This window comes from Neomonachus schauinslandi, chromosome 3, assembly GCF_002201575.2.
Source record: "Neomonachus schauinslandi chromosome 3, ASM220157v2, whole genome shotgun sequence".
Taxonomy (NCBI): domain Eukaryota; kingdom Metazoa; phylum Chordata; class Mammalia; order Carnivora; family Phocidae; genus Neomonachus; species Neomonachus schauinslandi.
Window position 1 is genome coordinate 149,804,387 of NC_058405.1, and position 26,370 is coordinate 149,830,756.

Consider the following 26,370-nt stretch of genomic DNA (forward strand, 5'->3'; position numbering starts at 1 on the left):
CTGACACTGAGGTAGTTTGTGTTGTGTAGGATTGTTACTCCCTTAACGACATTTCATCAAGTATTAGTGTGTGGTTTATACCTACTTTCTTTTTTTTTTTAAAGAATTTATTTATTTGAGACAGAGAGAATGAGAGACAGCATGAGAGGGAGGAGGATCAGAGGGAGAAGCAGACTCCCTGCCGAGCAGGGAGCCCGATGCGGGACTCGATCCCGGGACTCCAGGATCATGACCTGAGCTGAAGGCAGTCGCTTAACCAACTGAGCCACCCAGGCGCCCTATACCTACTTTCTATGTGGCTACCAGCGAGGGCGAGAATTCCTGGCACTAGAAGAGATTAGGGGAGGCTCCATTGAGGAGATACTGTTTGAGCTGGGTTTTAAAAGAAAGGTAGGGTTTCAGAAGGTAAAGATGTGGGGTGGAGGGGCATTACAAAGATGGACTGGCATGGGCAAAGACAGAGGAAAGAAAATACTGTGCATGTTTAGAGAACAATGAGACCAATTTGTTCAGAATTTATGACTGACACCAAGGGCTTCATAAGTAAAACTAGAAAGATTTTAGAATTCTTTGAACATACTGTTTCTTATTTCATTTGAATTACTAATTCTCTATTAAAAGAACATGCTTATAAAGGTAAGCTTAGCACATTATAAATTATAGCAGATTACTAATTACTAGGCCCAAGTTAATGAGAATTTTTTCTTTCATTTTCATTTTTCTAAAATCCTTGACAGTAACCAATTAGCATACGTGCCAAATTGCTGACTTTTCATCTTAAAAAGATAATTTTTGCAGTGAACAAAAAGAAATGTAATGTCCAGTAGATAAAATGGAAATGACATCAGAGATAGACTTGTAAGGGAAAGGAACCTTTTCTTTCCTGCCATTACCAGTGCATTAGGACACACTGACAAAACTAGCACTTTGTTCAGGCGCAGCAAGGTGTGTTCTTGTTGCCAAAGGCTGTAATTTCCTGGTCTGTTTGTGAAGGGTTGGGTAGAAGTTTTAAAATCCTTGTCTAATTTTTTTCCTCTTATTATGTAGCAGGTTGTTCCCCTTAAAGGATAGTTAGCTATGTATTTGATTGCTTTTGTTTTGTTGTTATTGTTTAGTATAGGATACTTATTGTAGTGAAGTACTCAGGATAATCTGTTGTCCTTAAATAATGCCCCTTCCTACAGCGAATGTTAGACATTAGGAAACAGAGAGATTTTGACCTTTCTATAATTCTGAGAATAATGAAGTAGACACAGAGGAAAAAGCCTGCTAGCTTGGGAAGGCTGTAGGGTAACCCATCACTTGGAACGAAGCCTCTAAGGAAGGTGCCTCTTCAGCCCTGTATGTTAGTAAGCGACGTTTGGGAATATTTCTCCTGTCCGGGCCGGATGAATAGCTTGTCCACCTGGAATACAACCCTTGGTGTGGATCCACTTTGAGCTAAAATGAAAATGAATTATGTTTGTTGTTTTCTTTTTCATCAGAGACCTCAAATCTAGCTTGGGGACACTTGCAAAAATAACTTTTTTATTGAATCTGTTAATGCCTGTCCCTGCTAGGCGTTTGAAATTCATTATCACAAACCTTGTTTATCCTTATATGGAGGCTTTAGGATTTCCATTTATAGCCAAAGAGACACCCAGAGAGTCTCAGTGACTCGCTCAAACTGCCACATTGCTCTCCGGTGGCAGAGCCAGGCCTTCAAATCTAGGTCTGACTCCTAAACTGCAAAGCAGTACCACCTTCCCCCTTCCTGATGAGCATTCATAGAGCACCTTCGGTGTAAGAAACGCTATTAGGATAATACCTTTTATCCTGCTAGCAGGGTGTGGAAGGCCAGGTATGTGCAGAAATGATAGTCTTTAGGAAAGTGGGAGAGAGGGGCAGTTAGCAATTTCTGTTTCAAGGAGGCATATCCAAGCAATTGTTAAGTTTTGAGTGGGAAGTTTAACCATATACAAAATATATTTAAATATAAGACATTGCCATTTGACAGACTGATTGTTTAGAATGAGGAGAAGCACGGTGTTGGGAAGATAAACAGTAAATCAAGAAAAATTAGTTTGATTATACCTATGAGAATATATTTAAGACAGCTTGACAACTAGTTAAAGGAGATAAAAACCAGCACCCAAAGTCCCTGGCACTCATGCCTTTTAAAAATATTAATTAAAAGTGGATTCAGTTGACAGCCTTTATTTTTCATTAAGAACATAATGTGTTCTATGAACAAATCCTGTCATTACCTTCCGTGTTTGTAGTAGTATCTTGGAAGAGAGGAAGAATATGTCAGAGAACCCGTCTTGGGACTGGCCACGGAGTTGACTAAATGGGCTGTTGCTGTTCAGATCTCATCTGTAGGTTTTCTTCATTCACTGAAATTGCTGGAGACTAGGCAGAGAGATGGAAGGTGACAGCATTCTTGATCCTGTGTGGGCTGGGAGTGCAAAGCAATCAGAGATAACTGGATGAAAGAAATGCAGTTTGTTAATAGAGACCAGAAAGTCAGAGAATTGGGGCTTGAAGAAGACAGACTTAGAGGAAACATCTGCTAGCAGTTCCCGTGGGGTGGGGGTGGGAGAGGGAGGCAGGGGGAGGGAAAAGGGTCAGAACATCCACCTACGCTGTTACCAAGCTTGTTGAAAGAAAGCTGCTCTAATTTGATGTAGACTCTTCCCCTCTGGATCAGAAAAACAGAAGCATTACAATCTATTCATATAGAAAGTGTGAGTAAAAAAAAAGAAAAGAAAAGAAAATGCACGTGTGAGGCTGAGAACATCTGCTGGAACAAGCCATTTTAAAGACAGCTAAGCAGTAGCTTAAAGCAGCTTGCTGGTATTTGGGGGCAAGGTTGAGGAGGAATGGGGGTGGAGACCAATGGGATGAGAGTAATTAGGTCATGAACAGCATCCCACCCTGTGTCTTTCATTTTCTCAGTGCTCAGAATCAGGATCTCACCAGTAAGGGAACACTGTGATTAATGGCAGTAGCCAAGAATATGACATGAAGATAAATTGCTCATAGCATGGTACAGCTGGTTCTTGGGAAAAAAGCTTGAGAGACATATAACAAAAGTCCTGCACCAAACATCATGTGAAAGAGACCAGTTTCTTGGGAATGTTCTCACTCTTCTTTCTAAGCCATATGTTTTGGATACCTGAAAACATAGGTCATGAAGTGATAGCTACTCAGTCCTATAGTTCGCCCGTAATGAACCATCAAAGACTGTGGGAGCAAATCAGAATGACTCATGTACTCGGTTTCAGAGAGATCACCGATTAGTTGGATATGGTAGTTTATTGCTCTTTGCATGTTTTTACTTCTCTTTATTAATGAGGAGCAGTGTCCGTTTCCCAAAAACTTTCACATGTAGATTTTGAAGTTCCCCCTTCCAGCTTTTCCATATTCTCATGGTTAAATAATCCTTACAGTGGTGCCACCATATGTTTGTATAGCAATGTGCACTTTTCCAAGAGTTACCATTTGCATTACTGCATTTAATCCCCACGAATCTCCAATGGGTGGATAAAGCAGATGGTTTAATCTCTGTTTAAAAATTGGGAACACTGGAAATAATGAGGTTAACTTTCCTGCCTGGGATCACACATCTAGTTCTTGACACAGAAGACTAGATCGCTCTTTCTTCTGTAAGTTCCTTTGAAAACAGCCCTGGCATATTGGAGGTTCTGGCCTGGGCACACTTCACCCAGGGCTCGTTGAAAAGCCAGAACTACATATTGTCCCCCGCACATTCAGATTGGGTTTTCAGAAATGCAGATCTGGTTCGTTTCTTCCCTGAGACCTGCAGTGGCTTCTCTTTGAATTTAAGATAAAAATCGACAATTCTTAACATGGCTTACAAGGTCTCTCAGAATTTGGCCCCGCATATCCAACTTCTCTCACCGCTCCCTCTTTCTCAGTATATTCCCTCTGTTAGCTATATTAAATATTCTCCAGCTTCTCAGGTGTGTTGTCCTGTTCTTTTTGCCTCTGGCTTTTATATGCTGCTCTCTTTCCCTAGAGAATCCTCTTCTTTCAAGTCTCAGCCTAGACATCTTGCCCTCTTAGAAGACTTCCTGACACACTGTCCTCCACTATGCTCTGGATCTCCGTGTCCTTTTCTCTCTCTAGATTGTTTGTCAGAAGGGCAGGAGTCATTGACTACCCAGCATTGAGTACAGAATCTAGAACCTATTAGGCAAATGAGAGATTTTTGGTGAGTGAATAAACAAGTATTTCCAGATTTCCGTTGTTCTTTCCAATAGAACTGTTCCTTACCAATATGGTCAAAATTTTCTTGCTCGTTTTAGTGTTAAATACCCAAGATGTCTTATACTATGTAAGTAATCTCTAAGATAGCTATACTACGTAAATATCCCCGAAATTTATCTTATTCCCCCTGTATCATAGAGATGCAGTAGGTCACTTATAGCATGCTATCTATTTTACTATGATTAAATCTGGTAGCTTTGTTATTATTATTTTTTAGATTTTATTTATTTATTTGACAGAGACACAGCGAGAGAGGGAACACGAGCAGGGGGAATGGGAGAGGGAGAAGCAGGCTCCCCACTGACCAGGACCCTGGGATCATGACCTGAGCCTAAGGCAGACGCCTAATGACTGAGCCACCCAGGCGCCCCTAAATCTGGTAGCTTTAAAGGGGAACTTAATAAATATCAGTAACAAACATTTATTGGGTAATATCTATGTGCCAAGCATTGTGCTAAGTGTTCTTCATGAATTTTTTGGTTCCTTAAAATGGTTCTAAAGTTAGTTGAGTAGACACAGAAAGATGAAATAGTCTGTCCAGTATCACAGTAAATAAGTAGTAGAATTGGGTTTTGAACTTAGTGTAAATCATAGAGTTAAACCAGTTCAGCTTATGAAAAATCGAGCTGTAAGAGGTGTGCCTCTGTTTCCTGCTGTGAGTTTTATAAATTCGGTAACTCTGGGATTTTATAGTTTGAGCAGAGGCTTTGAAGCCAGTGTCCATAGCAGTAAAATGGGAGGAACCTAGGGTTGTCTATGGTGGGGATTAAATTAGATGATAAGTGTAAAACACAGAACATAGTTGGGAACTGGGGGTACATGGTAGTCACCTGGAAAATGATAGCTTCTCTGCTTTTCCAAGTGTTCTCCTAGCTTCCCTCGTTGAACAACCCTAACAGATAGGTGCTCTTCACTTAAAGGAGAGACTGCTAAAGAGAAAGTTAGATTTGTAGGTCTAAATAAGTTCTTAGAGAAACATGGAATGACTAAACAAGTGTCCTTTTCACTTAGATTTAGATTGTATCCACGTGTATAAAGTTCATACTAGCTCAGTTAATGATTATATTCCATACATTGCTCTGAGTCAAAGGTCCTTGGTCTTGTGGGGGCCTAGAAAGGTAACTATTTTCAATACTTTAAAAATGCTGTTTGGGGTGCTTGGGTGGCTCAGTTGGTTGGGTGTCTGCCTTTGGCTGGGGTTGTGATCCCGGGGTCTTGGGATCCCCACGTTGGGCTCCCTGCTCAGCGGGGGGTCTGCTTCTCCTTCTGCCCCTCCCCCTGCTCGTGCTTGCTCTCTCTCTGGTGCACGCACACACACACTCTCTCAAATAAATAAATAAATAAGTAAATGCTGATTGTATGTTGGCCCACCATAAAGCTACATAAGACTATCTCAAGATGTCAAATTTATTTGCCCTGACTCTATTTCATTTCATGTCTTTGAATTTAAAAATGGCAAATTATTACTTAAGAAATGAATTTTGGTAGAGGAAATCTTTGAAAACAAGAGATCCACAGTGGAGAAATAAGACCCTGATGGGGGAGAAACTCTTGAATCAGTATCTCTTATTTCAAATAAGATAAAATATTTTGTTATTATTACATCTCTTTCTGCTATGTTAGTATAAGAGCTTTGGTTTTTAGTGATTTACCCTTTGCTACAAATATATAGCTCATGAAACTAGGGGAGAAATATTTTGGAGGTCAGTGACCATTTCTGTGAGGAGTCCTTTAATGGTTTTTAGTAAAGTTGCTAAAACAACGCTGTTGTGATGTTTGTCGATATAAATTTCGTGTGAAGCAATAAATGAGCAAAAAAACCACATAACAACCTGTAAAAAGTAGTAGATGGAGTGGCTCTTATATATATAAAGTATAGAATGAAAATCATTTAAGTTGATGTATTGTCCAGGAGGAGAGTGCCCCAAGTAAGCTCTGTTTAATGTAAGAAGTTAGTATGTATTGATACACTTACTTAGCAGTGAGTACATGCTAAAGGCCGTCTCTTACCTGCTTCTCACAACAACCCTAACTGATAGGTGCTCTTCTCTGTATTTCTCATATGAGGAGACTAACGTTCTAAAAGGTTGAGTTACTTCTCCAGTGTTAACTAGTAAGTGGTAGAATTGGAACATGAGTGCAGGTCTTTCTTCCTTTCTTCTTCCTCTTTTTTTTTTTTTTTAAGATTTATTTATTTGAGAGAGAGAGAGAGTGTGTGTGTGTGAGCAAGCGGTGGGGGGACAGGGACAGGGAGAGGGAGGGAAAGAGAGAGAGTCTTGAAGCAGACTCCCTGCTGAGCAGGGAGCCTGACGCAGGGCTCGATCTCGTGACCCTGAGATCATGACCTGAGCTGAAATCAAGAGTTGGCTGCTTAACCAACTGAGCCACGCAGGTTCCCCGAGTGCAGGTCGTTCTAATTCAGATCCCCATTGCCTGTCATATGAAATGTTGGAAGGAGAAATGACAAATCAGCGTGGAAGAATTCTTCAGAAATTCAGGTTGGGATTATTGGGTAGCACTTTGAAGAAAATTTACATTGGTTCTTTATCACATTACATATAACAAAATAAATTCCTGATGGGTTAGAGAGTTAAATTTAAAAAACAAAGCAGACAGGTAAAGCTTTATAATACTAGAGGGTAGATTTGAGCATTTATCAAATCTCTAAAGAATGCCTTTCTGAAGCTTGTAGTGATAGAAGAATTTACAAAATAGGAGTATATAAAACTACAATATACAAAATTAAAAAATTTTTGAATACCAATTCAATTAAGAAAAAAACAGCACCCAGTGCTGGCAAGAAAAACTTATGGTCTGATTAACCAGTAAAGGCTCTTAGGGGAAGTAGTGAATATTCATAAAAATGTTCATCCCTTTGCAGTAATTGTACTAGGAATCTACTGTACTAGGTAATCTAAGCTATGGAAAATGCTATTTCTATGAAAATACTTTTGCAGTGTTTTTCAACCCAAAAATAAGAAAAAGAATCTAAATGTCCAATGTGAAAATAGTGATTATTACTAGTTGAACCACTAGATGAAATGCTGTATGAAACGTTATATAACCACTATTAATGCTCATGAAGTCTGCATTCTCATGTAGATGTGTCTTATTATCTTTTTCATTTATATTTTTGGTGAGGTTACAACTGTAGAAATAAGGTAATTGTACCATAAAAGACTGAAAGGAAGGAAGTATTGTACATTAAAATCTTAATCATGATTACTTGGGCAGTAGGATTAAAGCGGGTTTTTTTGCCCTGTTTTCTGAGTTGTTGATATTTTATTTACAAACTCTAAGTAAAAAGGACTTTTATTCTTTGACGCATAGGATGGATTTCCAGATTTCCAGGACTCCGTGCAAACGCTCTTCCAGCAGGCTAAGGCTAAGAGTGAAGAACTCACTGCTCTCAGTTCACAGGTGACGTAAACCACCAGTTAACATTTCATAATAATATCTGTAGATTGAAAAATAAATGGGTGCTTCAGCTAGCTTCAGTTTTAAGCATCTGAGGGCGGGGTTTATTTCTGGTTGTTTTTGAAATGTCATCTGATCCACAGCTGTATCAACAAGATAGCAATAACAACATAGTTTGATTTGGTTATGAGCAGAATCTGATATAGTAATACTTATTCTTTGTAGTTTTGTAGGAAGAAAGATTCTCTACTTAAGAAAACTTAAAAGAGGGGCGCCTGGGTGGCTCAGTTGGTTAAGCGACTGCCTTCGGCTCAGGTCATGATCCTGGAGTCCCGGGATCGAGTCCCGCATCAGGCTCCCTGCTCAGCAGGGAGTCTGCTTCTCCCACTGACCCTTCCCCTCTCATGCTCTCTGTCTCCCATTCTCTCTCTCAGATAAATAAATAAAACCTTTAAAAAAAAAAAAAAAGAAAACTTAAAAGAAGCAATTTGATACCAGGAAGAAAGCCATGTTGACAATGGCTGTGTGTAATACAACTCTGAGATAAAATAGTACTAGTTCTCAATAAAACATTATTCATTGGCATTGTAGCTATCGTTAAGTCATTTTGATTCATGTATGAGAAAAAATTCTTACCTTAATATGTACCTTCAGGGGCTTTTGCTATTATTTAGTTGTTGTATCCTGAAATTACTTTTAAAAAGTCATTTCTACAAATACCACCTTTTAGCACTATAAGTTTTATTCCTCTTGATCTTCTGCCTGGCGACTGCTCTTGGTCAAATTCAGTAGTGCCAAGTTTTGTTTTTTTCTTCTTAAGAGGATGAAAAATATACTTCCTCCTTAGAAATCTTACTGACATTTTATGTAAGTTCAGATGAATTGCTTCTGATTCAATTATTTAAGTTCAAATGAATTGAAATTACAGCTCCTTTTGATCTGGTTTATGTACATTCAGAAAAATAGTGTAAGCTTTTATCCTATTCCATGAATTAGTATTTTTCACTTACTGATTTTTACTATTGTGAATCAGGATTTTTTGTAACTAATTTTATAGAGCACCTTCCTTGTACTACTCTTTTATATGGCATGCAGTGATTCATATCTGCATTTTGACTATTAACCTCCTTGGCAAAATATCACAAATGCACTGATTTGAATATCACAGATAAGTGATTTAGAGCAGTACATAAAGAAGGAACTTACAAAACACATGCAAAGATGAATTTCTATTTACTTGTGTATTTTAAACGTGTCTTTCTATGATTGGTTGGGAAATACTGCAGTTTCATTCCATGATGAAGGGGAAGAGTCTCGTTGGCACTGGTGTTTTTCCTTCGTAATTTGCATTGTTTGATTTTGGTGGGAGGGGTGTTTGGCTTGTCCTTCTAGACAGCCATTTTACACCTTTTCTCCCCCAACATACTGTCATCCTATCAGAGTATGTGTAGTGCCAAATCCTAAAATAAAAATGCCAAGATCTCACCCTGTGTGTTAGAAGCAGTTTGTGGCAGATGTTGCTGTTGCTCTGAGGTTCTTTTTAAAAAATATATTTTAAAGGACTCAGTACTTCGGGAAACAAAGCTAAGGTTATTTTGCCTTTGAGCTGAAATGGAATTCTCTTTAAAGGATCAGCAGGAGGATTTTTTTTTTTTTTTTTTTCTCTTGCACAGAATCCAACATTTTATGTTTTAACATGATGATATAGACATCTAAGCGTATTTATGGAACGTGTATACCACATGAAGTGTGAACTAATTTAATGAATACTAAATATATTTGCTGGAGTCTGAAATTGGCATCTTTAAACCATTAAAAAAACTGTAGAATGTTTTAGTTCCTGATTTTATTTTTGCTTTACTTACTAGCAGCCTGAAAAGGTGATGGCAAAGCAGATGGAGTTCCTTTGCACCCCAGCTGGCTATGAGAGACTGCAGCATGCTGAGAGGAGGCTCTCAGCAGGACTCTACAGGCAGGCCTCAGAAGAGCACAGCCCGAACGGCGTGGCTTCTGACAACTCGGAGGGGCAAGGTGGATCTTAGATGGCCTGCGCTTTGTGAGCCAGTGACTCTGTGCACTGTACAGAGAAACAAAAGTTGGCTTATTTTTAAATCCTGATATTTTATAGAGATTATGTTATACATTCCCTATAAAAATTCGTTTTTCAGTTGTCTCTTTTTCAAAAAAAGGAAAGGATTCATCCTGCAGATTCAACTAGCAAAAGTTTTGGGGTTTTTTTGTTTGTACGTTTGTTTGCTTTTTTACCTTATTATCCCTAAACTAGTTGACACGTGCAGTTGACCCGTATTTTGTACAGGGTGAGTGGGAATGGGACGTGTAAACAGTATAGATCCTTTTCCCCAAAGAAACTGATGCCATGGGAGACGTTTATCAGTTTTTAAAAGATCACAGCTTCATATTTTCTTTGATTTCAAAAACAAATTTGTCTATGAAGTTTATAACATTTGGTCCCTACGAGAATACAGTAACCGCTTCTAAAGTACTGTGACAAGAGTAGAGAGGTTTGTAGAGATGGTGTAAGAATGGAGAGACTTGCAGAAATTTTGTGTTCTTTCAGGCTTTAGGTTGGCCTACAGTCCCTATGAAACTATATTTGGTGTGGTACGTTGGAAACTGTTTAAACTCTTAAGTTTAGAAAGCTGTGATTCATGAATATTTTTATCATTTAAAAAATTATTTTCATTTTTTTGTATTGACAAATGAAGAAAATCTCAAGTCATTGTCATTTACTCATAGTCTCTTCCAGTGTGCCAGGCATGCTTCTAGGCACCACAGATGGATCAGGGACGTTAAGTCCCTGCTGGCTTGGAGCTTACACTCTAGTAGAAGAAGATGCACAGTATATAATATAGAAATATATCCTCCAGTTTCAAGTAGTGATGGGTGTTTGAAGAAAAACAATTTTGTGTAGGACCTTCTTGTTTTACATATTACTGTTAAACTTTTCTAGAGAGTGGCTATCATTGTCAAAAAAAAAAAAACCAGATTTCTTTCTAAGTGAGAATACTATCTTTACAAGCATTCTCCAAGTGTAGGGTAAAATATGTCAGCAGATCAGAGTGCTGGAGGAGAAGCGCATTCTTCCTTTTTAAAAATATTACAGAAACTGTTTAGTTGAGGTCTTGTTTAACTTCTCTAGTCATTGTTGACAGTTAAGAGTTAAGAAGCAAAAGTAAAATTAATGAAAGACTAGATGACTCTAATTTGTGAAACCAGGATAATGTCATGTGGGGTGGCAGTGTGCTAAGTGTGTGGATTTAGGTTTATGACAGAGAAGGTGATTTGGCATATAAAGTGTTTTTACCATATCTGTGCTATTTCTGTCTTCATGGATTTGCCATAGGTTTTGTTGTTTAGTAATAGGCAATTGCTTGAAGCCAACTCTGTCTCTCTAGTACTTGTTACTATGTGTTAATGTCTTGGTAAGCTGTGCACTGGTAAGAAAATGCCTTACAGAGGGGATGTATTCTATGTCAGAGTTGGAGTACTAACTGGAAATCTCAGTCTTTTGTTTAGTTCATGTTTCACTCTGAAAAATGTCCTGGGAGAATTGTAAACCTTGGAATTAGCATGAATTGCCATTTCCTTCCTAAATTATTATTTAAAATATTTCTCTAGCTTTTATTTAAATTCTTCACTGCCTGTTGGCTTTTCCTTACTCCTTTCCTAAGGAGTGTTCAGGCAATTTGTGAAAACTTATTTTTAAGAAAAATCATAGTATGTTTTTAATATTAATCAGATTGCTTTTTTTTTTTCCCTTTTCTTTAGGAGAAAGACCTTTGAATCTCCGAATGCCTAATTTACAGAACAGACAGCCCCATCATTTTGTGGTGGATGGAGAGCTGAGTAGACTTTACTCCAGTGAGGCGAAGTCCCAGTCGGGTAAGAATATGGGATGTGATTAGAGAGAGTGACACTTGAATAAGACATCTTTAAATTCTATTTTCTGACCTCCCACTATCTCCACTCCTCCTTCCCCCGACTCCCAGCCAAAAAAAAGGGTCATTACTAACAATGTTACTAGTCAGTTTTTCTCCCCTTGGAAATAATAGATTGCCATAATAATGGCCAGTCCTTTTTAGAACATGGTATTCCAAAGAATTGACAGGGAAAAAACTCATGAAGGATGATACTATTTTGATTAGCTATTACACAAATGGTGCCTTTCATATAAAATTTTAAACCAAATAATACATGGCTGATTTGAGTCATGTAATTGCCTTTTTCCAGCCTTTCATACTGTGAAATTGATAGATTACATGTTTGCTCTCACACTAAGACAACCTTGTATACCAAAATCTAAACTTTTCTTGCAGATGCATTTTGGGGATGATATTTATATTTCAGAAGTAAACAACTCCATAAAACGATAAGCTGTTCCTTATTATAGTTCGATATTTGACCATTTTTCCCCAAGAAAAAGTGAGTTAGACAAAGTATTAGAGAGCAGCACCGTTTGGAAGTATCTGGTATCGGGGCGCCTGGGTGGCTCAGTCGTTAGGCATCTGCCTTCGGCTCAGGTCATGGTCCCGGGGTCCTGGGATCGAGCCCCGCGTCGGGCTCCCTGCTCTGCGGGAAGCCTGTTTCTCCCTCTCCCACGTCCCCTGCTTATGTTCCCTCTCTCGCTGTGTCTCTCCCTGTCAAATAAATAAAAGTCTTAAAAAAAAAGTATCTGGTATCATTCCATCTTTGAGTTAAAGTAGCTTTAGGAGTCACTTGAACGCTGTTGCTTCATCTGTAAAATAGACATAATTTCTACTGCGTAGAATAGTTACGAGTATTAAACAAGGTAGCACATATGAATTGCCTAGCTGATAGGAATTCAGTAAACGGTAGCTACTATTTTTATACTCTTGCTAAATTTTGCCGAGAGTAAATTCATAAATGGAACTGCTTAATTTCAGATAAGCTATTAGTTTTGGTTACACTTTTAGAATCCTTTTCAAAGTGTACGTGTGTATGCAGACGTGTGTGTGGATAATGTATCTTCCAGTATTAGTACTTTACATAAGTATTACATTTTATTGTCATTCTGCAGTGTTTTTGTGAGGTTGAAATAACTATACTCACATAACTCCAAGAAATGAATCCTTATGAAAGTAGTCTTCATTCTTTGATCCCCATTTCTCCCGCCCTAACGTGTGGCTAGAACTTTTAATAAGAGTTCCATGTTTGAACATTGAAGATGTTTTCTGTGTCATTTTTTACTGATAGTAATTAAATATTTTAGCTAGTAACTTTGTTGTCGATGCATGACCAGTTTTATTTTACATATTTTTTTATCATGCTGAACCAAGCATTAAAGAAAAACATGGTCTATATGCTAAGTGTTTTTTCGTGCCTTTCATGATTTAACTCTCATGCCAGCCTATATAGATACTATCCCCATTTTATAGAAGAAGAAAGACATTAAGGCCTAGAGAGGTATGTAAGTTGCCTGGAGATGTACACAGCTAGTAATTGGCAGAGATGGGATTTAAATCCAGAATCCAAGCTCATAACTGCAACTCTATAAACATAAAATTTTTGTATGGAATTACAGAATTATGAATAGTTGATACTGTTTGCTATGGAGTTTGGGGGTTTGTTTCATGAGTTGGAATTTGTGTTTTGTGATCCATTGATTTAAAGTATCAACACACTTTGTGTTTTCATTTTTATGCAGAGAATCTTGGGATTTTAAAAGACTACCCTCACTCAGCTTTTACTTTAGAAAAGAAAGTTATCAAAACAGAGCCTGAAGATTCAAGATAGCTGTGATTCTCCCACTGTTCTCTGGAAATGGCACTCAATTTAAGGATAATGCTCCATCATAGAAATAAGCCTTAATAACCAACGTTGCCTCATTCAGCTCAAACAGATTTCATAGCCAAAGCATAAGGACTGATTCGTAGTCTGCGGAAACCAGGAAGACAAAACAACAGCCACAAAAGAGAAAATTGAGAGAATGTTGCAGTCTGTAACAGAAATACTGATCCATTCATATTCCTGTGTAAGTTGTTTTATGTGGAAAAGCTTACAAATTAATATTGTAAGCATTCATTATTTAAGAATGTACGATGTATTTGTGTAATTTATAGAAGTAAAATCTAGATGTGGAGACATGTTTGGTCCAATAAATGTGGATACAGTTTTATTTTACTTGAAACTTCACTGTCTACTTTAAGTGTGTTTAGCATAAATATTATTATATGTTAGAGTTTAGAATCTTTGCAGTCGTAAAGAAAGTTTAAGTGATGTAGTTATTGGCAAGGTTGCAGTGACTTTGAAAAAAATGGAAAGCAAATGCTCAATTTAAACCAAGGAAAATATTGTGGATTTAATATTGGATAAAACTGATTTTGTTTAACAGGAAATGTGTCATTTTTAGTAGTAAAATGTCACTTTTGCTGGCTCAGTCAGGCGCATTTATGTAATTAATAAATACTAAAGTAAAGTTAAAAAATGAGCAATAGAGTAGAAAATCTCTCTTAGTTGATGAGGGTTGCATCATATCATTATCTCATAATAAAAATAGGAAGCTATTCCTTGGACAGAGAACTTGAAACAGGTGAACTGATGTATAAAAGCCGTGACTTAAACATTGCTGTTTAAGAATGTGTTAAATAGATTAAGACATAGTAAGTTAACCCCAAATGTGATAAGGATGGTGACTGTTAAAAAGGCTATAATTATATAGTAGAGTAAGAACCATTTTATATCTAGAAATTCTTGATGTCCTGGATGGAGTCAGAGAAAGTAGGCGGCTCTCCCTTGGGGAATGTTTTCCCATCCAGACCATCCAAGTGTGGACAATCACCTCTTCCACATTTGCAGGCATAATTCTGTGGAGGTCTAGTTGACACCTGGATTCATTATTTATTTTACAGTTTTGTATACCTTTCATATTTGTGTATGCAGTTTTTTCTTAAAATTAATTTTAGCTTGAAAGTATATTTTAATTCCTTCCCCCTATTTAATAAATGGGCTCCGTGCATATTTATGGGGGTGTACTTAAATGTTAATAATGTCCTTGCATACTTATGAGAATTTCACATTGGAATCCATAGTTAAAAAAAATACCGTTTCTACCAATTTACATTTTTTCCTTTTGGTTAAGAGAAGACATTTGACAACTTTACCTACTTCCTCCAGATTCATCTAAACCCAGATATTGCTGAGAACAGCATCCTGAGTTGGAATATGTGGTGTTTTTTTGTTTTTAGTTCTGCTCTAGGTCATAACTGTAAAAAATATTAAGTCATAATCTGTTATACTAAAATTCATCAGCCAAATGTTAGATGAAACGTCTGGACTGTAGTCTCTGATCACTGTCACATATATAATTGCTTTTTTATTTTGATTTGTAGAATAGCTTTATAGTAGAAACACCAGTAAACAACTTTTATACTATTGAAAGGCTCTTTTCCCTACCTAAATGTTTTAATTGTACCATAGTGTTTTGCCCACTGAAGAAGCTTTTTATGGACCTTGCAACTTTGTTGCTAGCTTAAGGTTGATTATTGTGGTTGTATTGTTCACTGTGTGTAGAAATAGTATGAGTACGATTTAAATAGATTGTTCAGTTTTTAATATTAGCCATAGAACTGGTTAGTATCTCAGTAGTTTCATGAAACGTTTCCTGTATTCTAATCTATTTTGAGAAATTTTGTGGGTTTTTTTTTTAATTGTGTCTTACAGTTCAAGTTTGTAGATTTTAATAAGCAACAATTTTTAAAGATGTGGTAATCTTCCAGTTAATATTTATCCGTCTTTCATGGCCCCACAAACTGCATCTTTAAATCCATAAATAAGTTTCCTTAAGTATCACACTTTCCTGGTCTTTCAAGCTTAATGATAAGGGGGAAGCACAAGAAAAATTTCAGTAGAATACAGTTTTTATTTTGTAAACACTAATGTATTAAATTTGCTATACATTGAAGCAAATAATATATATTTTTATTTGAATTGTATATATGAATTGGATGTTATAACTAGTTGATTTTTTCATTGTGTTAGAGGTATTTTCACTGAACAAGGTCAATTGGTTACCTCAGTATTACAGCCAATATAGTCCAAGGGACCATTTCTCCCCAAGTCTGTGTTGTACTTTATTATGTGAAGTCTGCGTTTCTGTGACTCTTAAATCTGTTGGTGAGGTGGGACGAGTGCACTTGCTTCCTGTGGCAATAAAGATTTTCTGTGCCTCACACACTTATGTGTATATAACTTTCTGCAAAGCACTTTTCACAGTAGGTGATACTAGCCTCCCCTCTCCGATTATTTGGGCTGGGCTCGGGTGTAAGGGGCCGGGCCCAGGACTTAAGTCTTAGGACAAAATATTACTATCAGCTACCTTCATTTCTAGAAAGTTATTTGGCAAACGTACTCAGTTGACTCTGGTCTGTCGGGGGATGGGGTTTGGTTTATATTCTCACTTAAAAGAGGTTTACAAAGACATTGTAAAAGCTATCCACCATATCTAACCAACTAAATTAATAAAAGGAACATTAGGATTTAACATTTATATTAATATTTGTAAACTGTTAATGCGATGTGGCCTCAGTATTACAGCTAATTATAGGATATTGAGCTAACCTATGGTAGAGAATGAGCAAAAGCTTTGCAATGAAGTTTTGTTTTTTGAGAGAGTGAGATCGAGAGCCGGGGGGAGAGAGGGAGAGAGAATTTAATTAGGCTTTGTGGCCAGTGAGGAGCCTGACTTGGGGCTCGATCTCACGACCCTGAGATCATGACCTGAGCTGAAATCAAGAGTCGGATGCTTAACTGACTGAGCCACCCAGGCGCCCCTGCAGTGAGGTTTTAATTGATGCATTTGGTAGATTAGTGAAGCGCTTCATGGGGTCCCAACACTGTGCTAGATGGTAGGGTGAGGGTGGAGGCCACAGAGGAAACGTAAGGTGTGATCCTTGCCCTTTGTGAATCCAATACCTAGTTGAATGGGAACTAATACCACTCAGATAAAATACAAATTTCAATGTTACAGACTTGGAATGAATAAGGAGCTGACATTTTAAGTGTATTCTGTGTTCAGTAGGCACTGTGGTAGTAGGCACTTTACAGGTGAAAGCAAACATTAGCCTGAGATGCAGAAGAGATCAGCCAGAACTAGAATAGTTAACAGAAAGAAGTGAGATGTGCTAGAAAAACATAGTGGTAGTGCATTTCTTTCACTTTGAGGCCACTCAAAAATTATTAGTCTTAGCCAGTTAGATCTGCTTGCCAGGATAAGAATTCTTTTTGATGTCCCACTGAACCTGTCAAAAGGCAGAGGGGGGAAATGTGCTTTTTCATTGTCCTTAATTAGTAAGACCACTTGGGTAAAAGCTTAGGATTTGGTGATTATGGGGCTACTGGCACCTAATGTGTGTTTACAATTATAGTTGTTGGTATTTAAGACTTAAAACCTAAATAAGCATGCAAGGAATTTTCTCACCTGTAGTCTGCTCACTTGGTTACTCAAATGTTAAAGTTACTGACACGATACCTCTTTTGCTTGTAACTTCACTTAATACTGCACTGAGTCTTCAAAAGAAAATCAAGGTATTAACCTAATGAAACTAGGACATCTGTCTCTTATAGGAAATGAATTTGGTAGTAAACATCTAAGTTAGAATTGAGTAAATGTTTTATGTTTGTAAAAGCTTAAAGCATATAACCAAATATGGTAGCTGCTATTCAACTAAAAACCACCTTATGGTCCAGTGGTGTGCATGGGTGTTGTTTCAGAGAAGCCAAGCTTATTTATTCATTATTATCTGTGGGTGTCCTCATAAATGAGATTCTCAAATGGGCCTCCAAAATTAATAAAAGAATGATCCAATGTCCAGAAATTTGTTTTTATTGTAAATATGTTTAATCTTTAAAAAAAAAACAAACAACTTACTGTTAACTATTTCCTTACTGACTCTGTAAGATCATTCTTATTTTACAAAGAAGTGATCAAAAACTAAATGCTAAGGCTAGGATTTTTTTTTACTTTTTGTGTGCAGTGGTTAAAGCTTTAAAACCTCTGACTTCGTTTCTACTGACCTATGAATATTTAAAAAAAAAATACCTTGAAGGTCTTTTTATTTTTTGTATGCAGAAAAAGCTAATCAGAAATTTGTTTTTTAAGTTGAACTTGCAAATCTTTATCAGTTTAGCAAATCACTTTTAAGGGAACTATGAACAATGATTGGTTCTATTTACAGAATTGGTTAACTAAGCTCTTTTATTTCTTTATTCTTTAATATTCTCCCTGTCTTTTAAAGGCCACAAATTTTTTAAGTACTAAAACAGCATCCTATTGAATTTTGGGTCTCCTGGTTGTATCTATTTGGTCACAGTTTCCAAGGTTATTCTTCTGACCACTAAATATCTCCTTCCAACATATTACTCCAATAATGTTAAAGGTTTAGTCTTTATAAGTTCATCTTCAATTAAAGGAAATGTTTATAGCAATTGGATAAAACCCTCAAACAAGGAACATCAGAAATGAATCACATAAAATACTAATCTTAGGGGTTTTTTTTCAACATAACATGAAATGTTTAGTTATGATCCTTTTTCCATTGTATTCTTTTTTTCCCATTTTATTCTTATTGCCTGATTCCAGACACTTCAGTGAGAAATTGCCTATTTAATTTTTTTACTTTATTAGACAACTGCTATTTAAGTTTTCCAGTGTAACTTCTCCAAAAAAAAATGACTTCTTCACAAACTCAGAGTTAATTGAATGCTGCCATCAAACATGTTCCAAAATGCAGATGAAATAAATATAACACTTGTTCAAGATAAGATGGTAGTGCTATACAAATGTTGACCTCAGCCCAAGAATTTTCCTTACCAACTTATGAAGAGTGGCAAATTTTATGAATGTCCTGATAATCCAAACAATTTGGTAAACAGCCTGGTTTTACTGTGGGTGAGCACCAATGATGGTGTAAGTTAGATTGTGCTTCATATTTACACATTCTGAAACTTTATGAGTCATCTTTGCATTAAAAGTTTGCACCTCATAAATTTATGTTTAAAGTGCCATGTTCGACACCCACACGCAATCCTAAGCAAGCAAGGCCATTGTCAACAACTGTCACAGATACCCTCTGCTGACAGGTCACTTAGGCTCAAGTACGTAGGAAGATATTTAAGTAGTGCATATGTAGGTGGAATCTTACCGGGAACTGGCTCAGCAGAAGCATTTTATAATTTTCTGAGACTCCCTACCACCCTCAACTGTGAACTGTTAAACCAGACACCTGTGGTCTAGCCCCACCCTCTGCTATTTATCGTCCTTCCCAGAAGACTGTGATTTCTTTGGTAGCATATTATACTGTAGGGCCCTTCAGAGCCTCATCATTTTAGTTAACGTTTTTTAAAAAGCACACTCTTTCCACCTTCAGGTCCGCAACAACATAATATAAGGATGTTTTCCATCAACAGTTAAAATGGACTAGGTCGTCCTTTTCCTTTCTGAATTCAGCCAGTTTTTCTGTCATGAGAACGTGTCCATATATTGAATTTTTTTGCATGCATTGGCTTAACTCTCAGATTGGACCACATCTTTTATTTTTTTTTTTTTATGAGAAGACAAAAGACAGTTTGTATAATGAAAAAGATAACCACAGAGATAGCCAGGTAGTTCAATTTTTAGGGTATTAAAAAGGCAATTTGCACGTATTTTAAAAATTAGCATTTCAATGTGAGATAAATTTGAGGTTACCTAATTTATTCAGAGAATCAAAAATTAATATGTTGTAATATTTAAAGGTGAGAAGAAAGATCTCATTTCCCAAGACTTTAAACAAATAAATCACTTTCTCCTGTGTTCCCTTATTAAAAAGACAACTAGTTCTGCTTTGGAAAGCAAAAGATCTCAAATTGAGGCTTACAGTCTTACTCCAGTGGTTATTGTGTTACTGCCGGATGTCAAATTTACCATTTCCCAGCCCTGGGCCAACTGCTATACATTTAATCCTCTGCAACTCCAGGAGGTAATTATTAACCCATTTTGCAGATTACACTGTTAGGAGCTCTTAGTAACTTGGGCCAGTCTGTTTGATTGCACAGTCCCCATGCACCCTATCCTGTCAAATTTCCTTTGAGCCAGGTGTCTGGCCTTCACTTTTGTAAGTGTTTTGCATTCTAGCATAGTAAACACTTTAAAGTGCAGATGAAGCTTAACTAAACACATAGAAACAACTAGGCTATGAGTACTGATCAGCTGGTTAGTTGTTAGTGGTCCAGATTCCAGCAGAAGCTTCCTAAAGGAAGTAAATATCAAGCCATTCTGAAGGCGGGTATTTGAGCAGAGAAGTAAAAGGACATTGCACTGCCTGGGCCAGGCCCGGGTTGGGGAACAGGAACGTCACATTCAAGTACCATTGGGAAATGTAATGGACTAGAGCAAAGAATTCAAGCAAAAATTTCATTAGAGATGAAACATCTAGAAAAGAGAATGTCCATTAAATGAAATCTTTTGAAACTTCTATGAAGTTCTCCTTTATTTGGGATGTAATTAGAAGCTTTTCAGAAGGGTAGTGAAAGTCCAAAAATGTTTGGAACACAAGAGCAAAGTAATACAAATTGGATCTTTGAAATAAGGTGTTGAGGGCTGGAATCTGGCACTGAGGTAGGGAAGTAGTGACTAGGATATTGCTGCAGTGTCCAACACTCAGGTGGCCAAAGGGAGCAGTGAGAATAAGGACCAAGGGGAACAAGAATGATGGCCACCCAATCGTGCAATAATTCATTCACTCAGCAAACACTTGTTAAACAGCCATCTGCTTGAAAATATCCGGGCACAATGTTAGGAACTGGGAACACAAAGATCTTAAGACATTGTCCCTTCCCTTGAGGGACACTCACTAATAGAGGAAGACAGCGATCAAGATCATTGATGATAAAGCAGCAGGACTTGATAACAGACTAAATGGCTCATCAGAAAGGAACATACCAGTTGGATGGAGATTATCCAGTGCCTCTGACCCTGGGAAAAGTAAAGGAGTAGCAAACTTAGGAAAGAAAAGAGTTCAGTGTTCGATAATACTTTGTTTCACACACGTTCTGTTTTGGAGTTGTAGGTACATGTGAGTAGGGCTGCCATGTAGGCAGCAAGCGATAGCAAAAAAAAGATAATATAAAAAGTCCAAGCTAGAGTTAAGGACTTTTGAGAATTTGAAATCATTTTCCTAGAGAGACTCCACCAAGAGCAAAGTCTGTTATATAGATAAGCTGATAATCCACAAATAAACCTTAATACCATGATGAAAGGTTAAGGTGTGTTTTCAGTGTGTTCAGAGGGAGGAGAGACAGGAGGGATTCAGAGAAAGAAACACATTTGCTAGATTTGGAACCAGGGTTCATTTAACTCCATTTACATCTCCAAATTTCACCCACAAATTATTAATTACAAAGAGAAAAAGCTAATTTTACAATTGTGAAATCTAGCCCATTCTCCTTTCCTGAACTGAGTGCAAAAATTATGGAAATAGTACTTTCACTTAAAGCTTGCAGTTGTGACCTAATTAATCCTTTTCACACCCTGCAAGTTTGGCATTATTTTCCTTGTTTTATGAAAGGAAAAACTGCTCCAAGAGATTTAGGAACTCACTGATACCTAGAGAAGGAATTAGTTTATAGGTGATAATTGCTTCTGCTTTGGTTTCTGTCCCTAAGGAGGAAGGAAATTAGACTGTACATTTAAAAAACACAGGTTGCCTCCAGCTCCTTTATGTGAGCCAATGTGCCAGCTTCTAATGAGACAAACATGGAAGGGTTGAAGAAGCAGCAGCATGGGCCTTGATGGCTTAAGATAAATTCAAAATCAAATATCTGAGTATTGTACTTTATTTCTTAAATGGAAGGTCTTTTTTTAAGATAGAGAAATCATGTTTTGTTAAAACGTTTTTTTGAAACTCAAGGGTTTTCTAAATACAACAAAAATGATCATCACTAACATTTTTAAGGCACATCTAAGGACATAAGAACAAATTAAGGTACGATTCCTGAACTCCAAACATTCATGACCTAAACAACATTATTCTGAACAAATGCAAAGAGTAAGAACCACAAACTGCCCACCACCCAGATCCATTCTCTGTCTTCACTCAAGAGCATGAATACCAAAAAACGGATATCACTGCGGGCCATTGTGGGAGCTGCCTTCCACAGGGAGCTCTTTTTGACGTGTTGAGTTTGAAGGCCTCAGTTGGTCTTAGTAGAGCTATTTAGGATTTACTTGGAAACAAAAGTCTAGACATTGAAAAGTCTGGAGCTCAGGTCAAGTGCTCCAGAACTCAGTGCACCTAGAATCCTTAAGCTCCTCATCCCAGCTCCTGTCAATAGTCTGCATCTCAAAAGACTAAAGTAGGGTCCTATAAAATCTCATTGGGAACACCAAACTTTACAGCAGAACAGATTTGTGTAAAAGACATTTGTTTTGTTTTTCTATGTGTTTCAGTAAAATTACCTTTTAATAGTAAAATACTGATGATTCTCAACCCATGATGCCAGGCCACCATCACAATCATTTGGCTATTTATAATAATCTTGTGTTTGTTTTAAAACACTACTTTTATTTTATCACTGCTTATGTACAGTTTTTAAGCCTTCAGAAACAGCAAAAATCAAGAATGAAGAGAATGTTTAGAAGACAGTAACAATTCACCAATGAATATATCTTTAAAGATTTGAAATATGTTTCAACCTCTAGAATGTACTTGTTTTCCTCATGCTAAAGGCGGCTTTGAGGTAGGGTTAGAACACTCTAGTAGCTGAAGTTCATACTCTCCCTGATCTCACAGAAATGATGAACTCTGATGACTTTAATTCCATGACAGGCAACTTGATACATCTGCTCTTTGCTTCTGCCACCAAAGGGAGTGGATGCATGCATAGCAGAGCTAACAAGGTGTATGTGCCCCACCACATCCTGGCAGTTTGGGAAGACAGGCCTGCCCCAACTCAAAGAACATGAGAATCAAGAGTAAAGACCTATAAAAATTCAAATTTTAGTAGTCTACAAAGTCATTAACTTTTATAAAAAAAACCTCTGAGTTAAGGAAATTAGCCTCATTCTTTGAAATTTGCTGTCTTTAACTTAACAAGAATAGCTTTTAAAATTCACTTGATTCTCTCAAAACCTCTCACAAGATGTCCATTTTATGTTTGTTTGACTGCAGGTGGGGCACCAGAATTCTAATAAGGTAAATGCTACCATATGGGTGGTGATACACACAGATGGAAGAGTGTAAGGAACCTTCCCTATTGAAAGAGTATAGAATGTTGAGAGCACATGTCCTGTTCTCAAAATGAACCCAGGTCTCCCTGTTAAGTGACTTGTTAACAGTCTCACAGCCTCTAAGTGACAGAGCTGGGACAAGACCCTCCCTGGTCTAGCGCTCTTTCCCCTGCACCACTTTGCTTCTCCACTAGGGAAGACTTGTGTTACTTCCCCAAACAAAAAGCTTCTTACTTCTTATTAGTGGTTAGAGACAATTCAAAAAACATTAACTTGAGTCCTGGTGCATCTACCATTTATTTGACCGCCACCAACACATCACTTTATATCTCAGGTCTAAAGCTACATTTCCCTCATCCAGAGCGGTACACTTTGGCAGTTCAAAGCCAAGTGCTACAGATCAAAGGACTGGGCGTCAAAAAGCCTCCGTTTTATAACTGGTTTTATCTTCAGGTGATGAGACGTTTAAGCGAGTCATTAAAACTTTTTGACCTTCAGTCTTCTCATTTGTAAAATGTAAATCATAAGAGATATTCTCCAAATTCCAAGGTTGTTGTGGGATTATGGCATGTAAAAAAACACAAAGGTGCTCTAAAATTGTCAGTCTTATTTACGAGGAACAGATACTGCCTTACCTGATTCCATGAGTATCCCAAGAATCTATGATGCTATCTTACAATGTTTGTTATTGCTAATAGTTACTGAGGAAAGAAATTCTTGGAATCTGCAACTTTTCTTTCCATTAAAGGACATGCTTTACTTGTTACAATCCTACTTAAAAAAATAAAGGGCTTTAAAAAAAATTAATAAAGGGGCTTTTTTATTTGAGCATTTAGGAGGTGCTGTCTGCAGCAAAAGAATATTGACTAAGGTTCAGGACATCAGGATTCCAGTCCTGGGCTCTGCCATTGTCTTTATATGTGGCTTACTGGGTCACATCTTTGCGATGCTGTCATTCCTCATCTGTAAAAAAAAGGTTGGACTTTCACAGGTTTCTAGTAACATGTGCCCTTTGATAATCTGATGAAGTCTATTGATCCCCTCCTCATAATATATACAGACCTTTTGCATACATTTCAGTGGACTCATAGCCTCACCCAATATATAATGGACTCCAGGTTAAGAAGCCCTAACCTCCTTGATCTCTTCTAGATTTAATCATCTAGAAGGGTACAACCAAGCTGTCCGCATCTATTTTGGACAAGGATGGCATTTCATTTCCAGGTAGCTTTTTTATTCATTGGAGTTCAACCTGAATCCTACAAATGGTAGGAGATTTCTGGTACTAGGTCACCCGACAAATAGTTGAAATTTGTGAGGAAAAGGATCCGATGGCCTCAATATTATTTAAAATGAGAACTCAATCTATCATCTCATATCTTTTGGCTCTCACATCTAGGCCTACAATGAAAATAAAATGGCACTTGGTAAAACAAGTTCTTAAATCTCTCTTCATATTGAAAAGCAAATTGAAGAAATTGAAATACATCTCTCTGCTTGAAAAAATACATGGGAAGGGAAAAAACAAACTTGGATTATCTTCTTTTTATTTGCTATTCCCTGTTTTGAGAATCAGGTGAATGGGTGGCAGGCTACATACTCTATCTTACACGATGACTGGCTCCTACAGTGAGCTCTTTATTGAGCTCATTCAAATCAGTTTAAGCACACAGAAAGTTTTTTTGGAAGGATACAAGGATATCTCAAGGAACCCAGGACAGGAGGTCAGTGCAGCTTCGGGAAGAACTGAAGCCCAAGAAGCTGGGGATTTTGAAGCGAAAGTTATTCTCTCCTCCTGTATCACTGAAGCTGAAGGCTTCCCACTCTGCCCTTCCCTCTGCATGTCTGTCAGACCAGCAGCAGCTGCTTCAGGCTGCTCATGGCTGCCTGGCTCAGCCTGACAATGACTTTCTGTCCAGACTTCAACCAGGACGGATGAGAGTCTGGAAAGCCCAATTCCGAATTCCCTACTGAGAGAATGTAATCACTCCAGCTTAAGGCAGGGATACCTTCCAGTGAGCTGTGAGAAGTTGGGTCACATCACTGTTTGCTTAGAAGGAGCCATGGGACCAAAATTCCCAAGAAGGGGGCGTGCACAATTTCCCTAAAAGGAAAGGGTCAGACAGTGAGAACACAATACAGGAAGGAAACAACTTGCATCCCTAGGATACGGCAGACCTCAAAGCAAGGCAAGGTAGTCAACAACATCAGAGCATCCTGTAGTGACTGAGGATGGAACACTGCCTCTTGCTCCCAAGGTCCACTCTCTTCTTGCTAATCCTCAATGCTCAGAGGAAGCCCTTAGCAGGAGAAGACATCCGAGGCCAGCAACTACCAGTTGGCATACGGGAGCTAGTATATTATCTTGTCCACATCTCTTTCCAGATGCATACCGACACATAAGATTGTATGTTGCAACCACATTCTGATATCCTTATCAAGAAAATATTAACTACAGAGTTGCAATAAATAATACAGATTTTCATAATTAAAAGTTTTGGGCCATTTAACCACCTATTACTGTCTATAGTGTTTTTTTTTTTCAAGACAGGAAAATGTAGATTAGCTTTGAAACTATAAAACTGTATTCATTAGCACCATTTTGGTTGCTAAATATATAAGCTCACTTGAGCTAGCTGAAGAAAAATTAGAAATTTATTTTAGAAATACAGTGATGTTTAAGGATATGAGGATAAAAGGGTTCTAGCTGGGCAGAAACTGGGAAGCTAAAAAGTGTCAGGAACCCCCATCATCCTCTCCTCACTATCTTTCAGTATTGTCCCTGACAACTGGCTTTTACCTGCTTCTAATTCACAAGGTGGAATAGGACTGCCAAAAATAGTGAGTTTACCTACTTAGTGAGGTGATTTCTTGAAATATGAATCTGTGAGTTTGTTTCTGTTTTGTATTTCCTTCTGCTCCCCCAGAGCCATCCACATTGACTAAAGGAGAATTAGGGAGGTTCCAGCCAATATGCAAATATAAAGAAACAGTCAGTGCTTTTTTTTTTTTTTCTTATTTAAAAAAGAGGTTCTTTTGTAAGAGTCTATCAGAAACAATAGTTCTGGAAGCCAAGCTTTTTTTTTTTTTTTTTTTTTTAAGAGCCATTTAAGGTTCACAGCCAAATCAAAGGGAACTTACAGAGATTTCCCATATATTCCCTGCCCTCACACATGCATAGAAGCCAAAGCTTTTGATCTGAATGAGGTGAGTTTTTGTTGAGGGGAGAAAAGCATTGTGAGAATTGGAAGGAAAGGCCTTTAAGGAAGTAGGGCATAGAATTTATGTTCTAATAATAATACATAGGAAAGAGACTGGAAGAAAACCATGACTGTAATTACCCCCTTCCCAGGAAGAAAGGAGGTGAGATCAGTGGAGCCAGGGAGAGGGGAGCAGGACCTTGGGGGAGCCATGTGGATGGAGACAGAGTTGGTCTA

At 37.6% G+C, this 26,370-nt stretch overlaps 1 protein-coding gene across 3 annotated transcripts in view; it reads left to right on the forward strand.

The window, feature by feature from the left end:
- NAB1 (NGFI-A binding protein 1) overlaps window positions 1–15,901 on the forward strand; it is a 46,848-nt gene extending 30,947 nt beyond the window's left edge. For 2 of the 3 annotated variants that reach the window (XM_021703051.1, XM_044913690.1), the window contains 4 exons: window positions 7,603–7,692; window positions 9,558–9,720; window positions 11,479–11,592; window positions 13,376–15,901. In XM_021703051.1, the coding sequence (XP_021558726.1) occupies window positions 7,603–7,692; window positions 9,558–9,720; window positions 11,479–11,592; window positions 13,376–13,464 (456 nt within the window). In that variant the 3' untranslated portion in view covers window positions 13,465–15,901. The remainder of the gene's footprint in view (window positions 1–7,602; window positions 7,693–9,557; window positions 9,721–11,478; window positions 11,593–13,375) is intronic. The other variant, XM_021703052.1, reaches the window with a different exon arrangement.
- The last annotated feature ends 10,469 nt before the right edge of the window (window positions 15,902–26,370 follow it).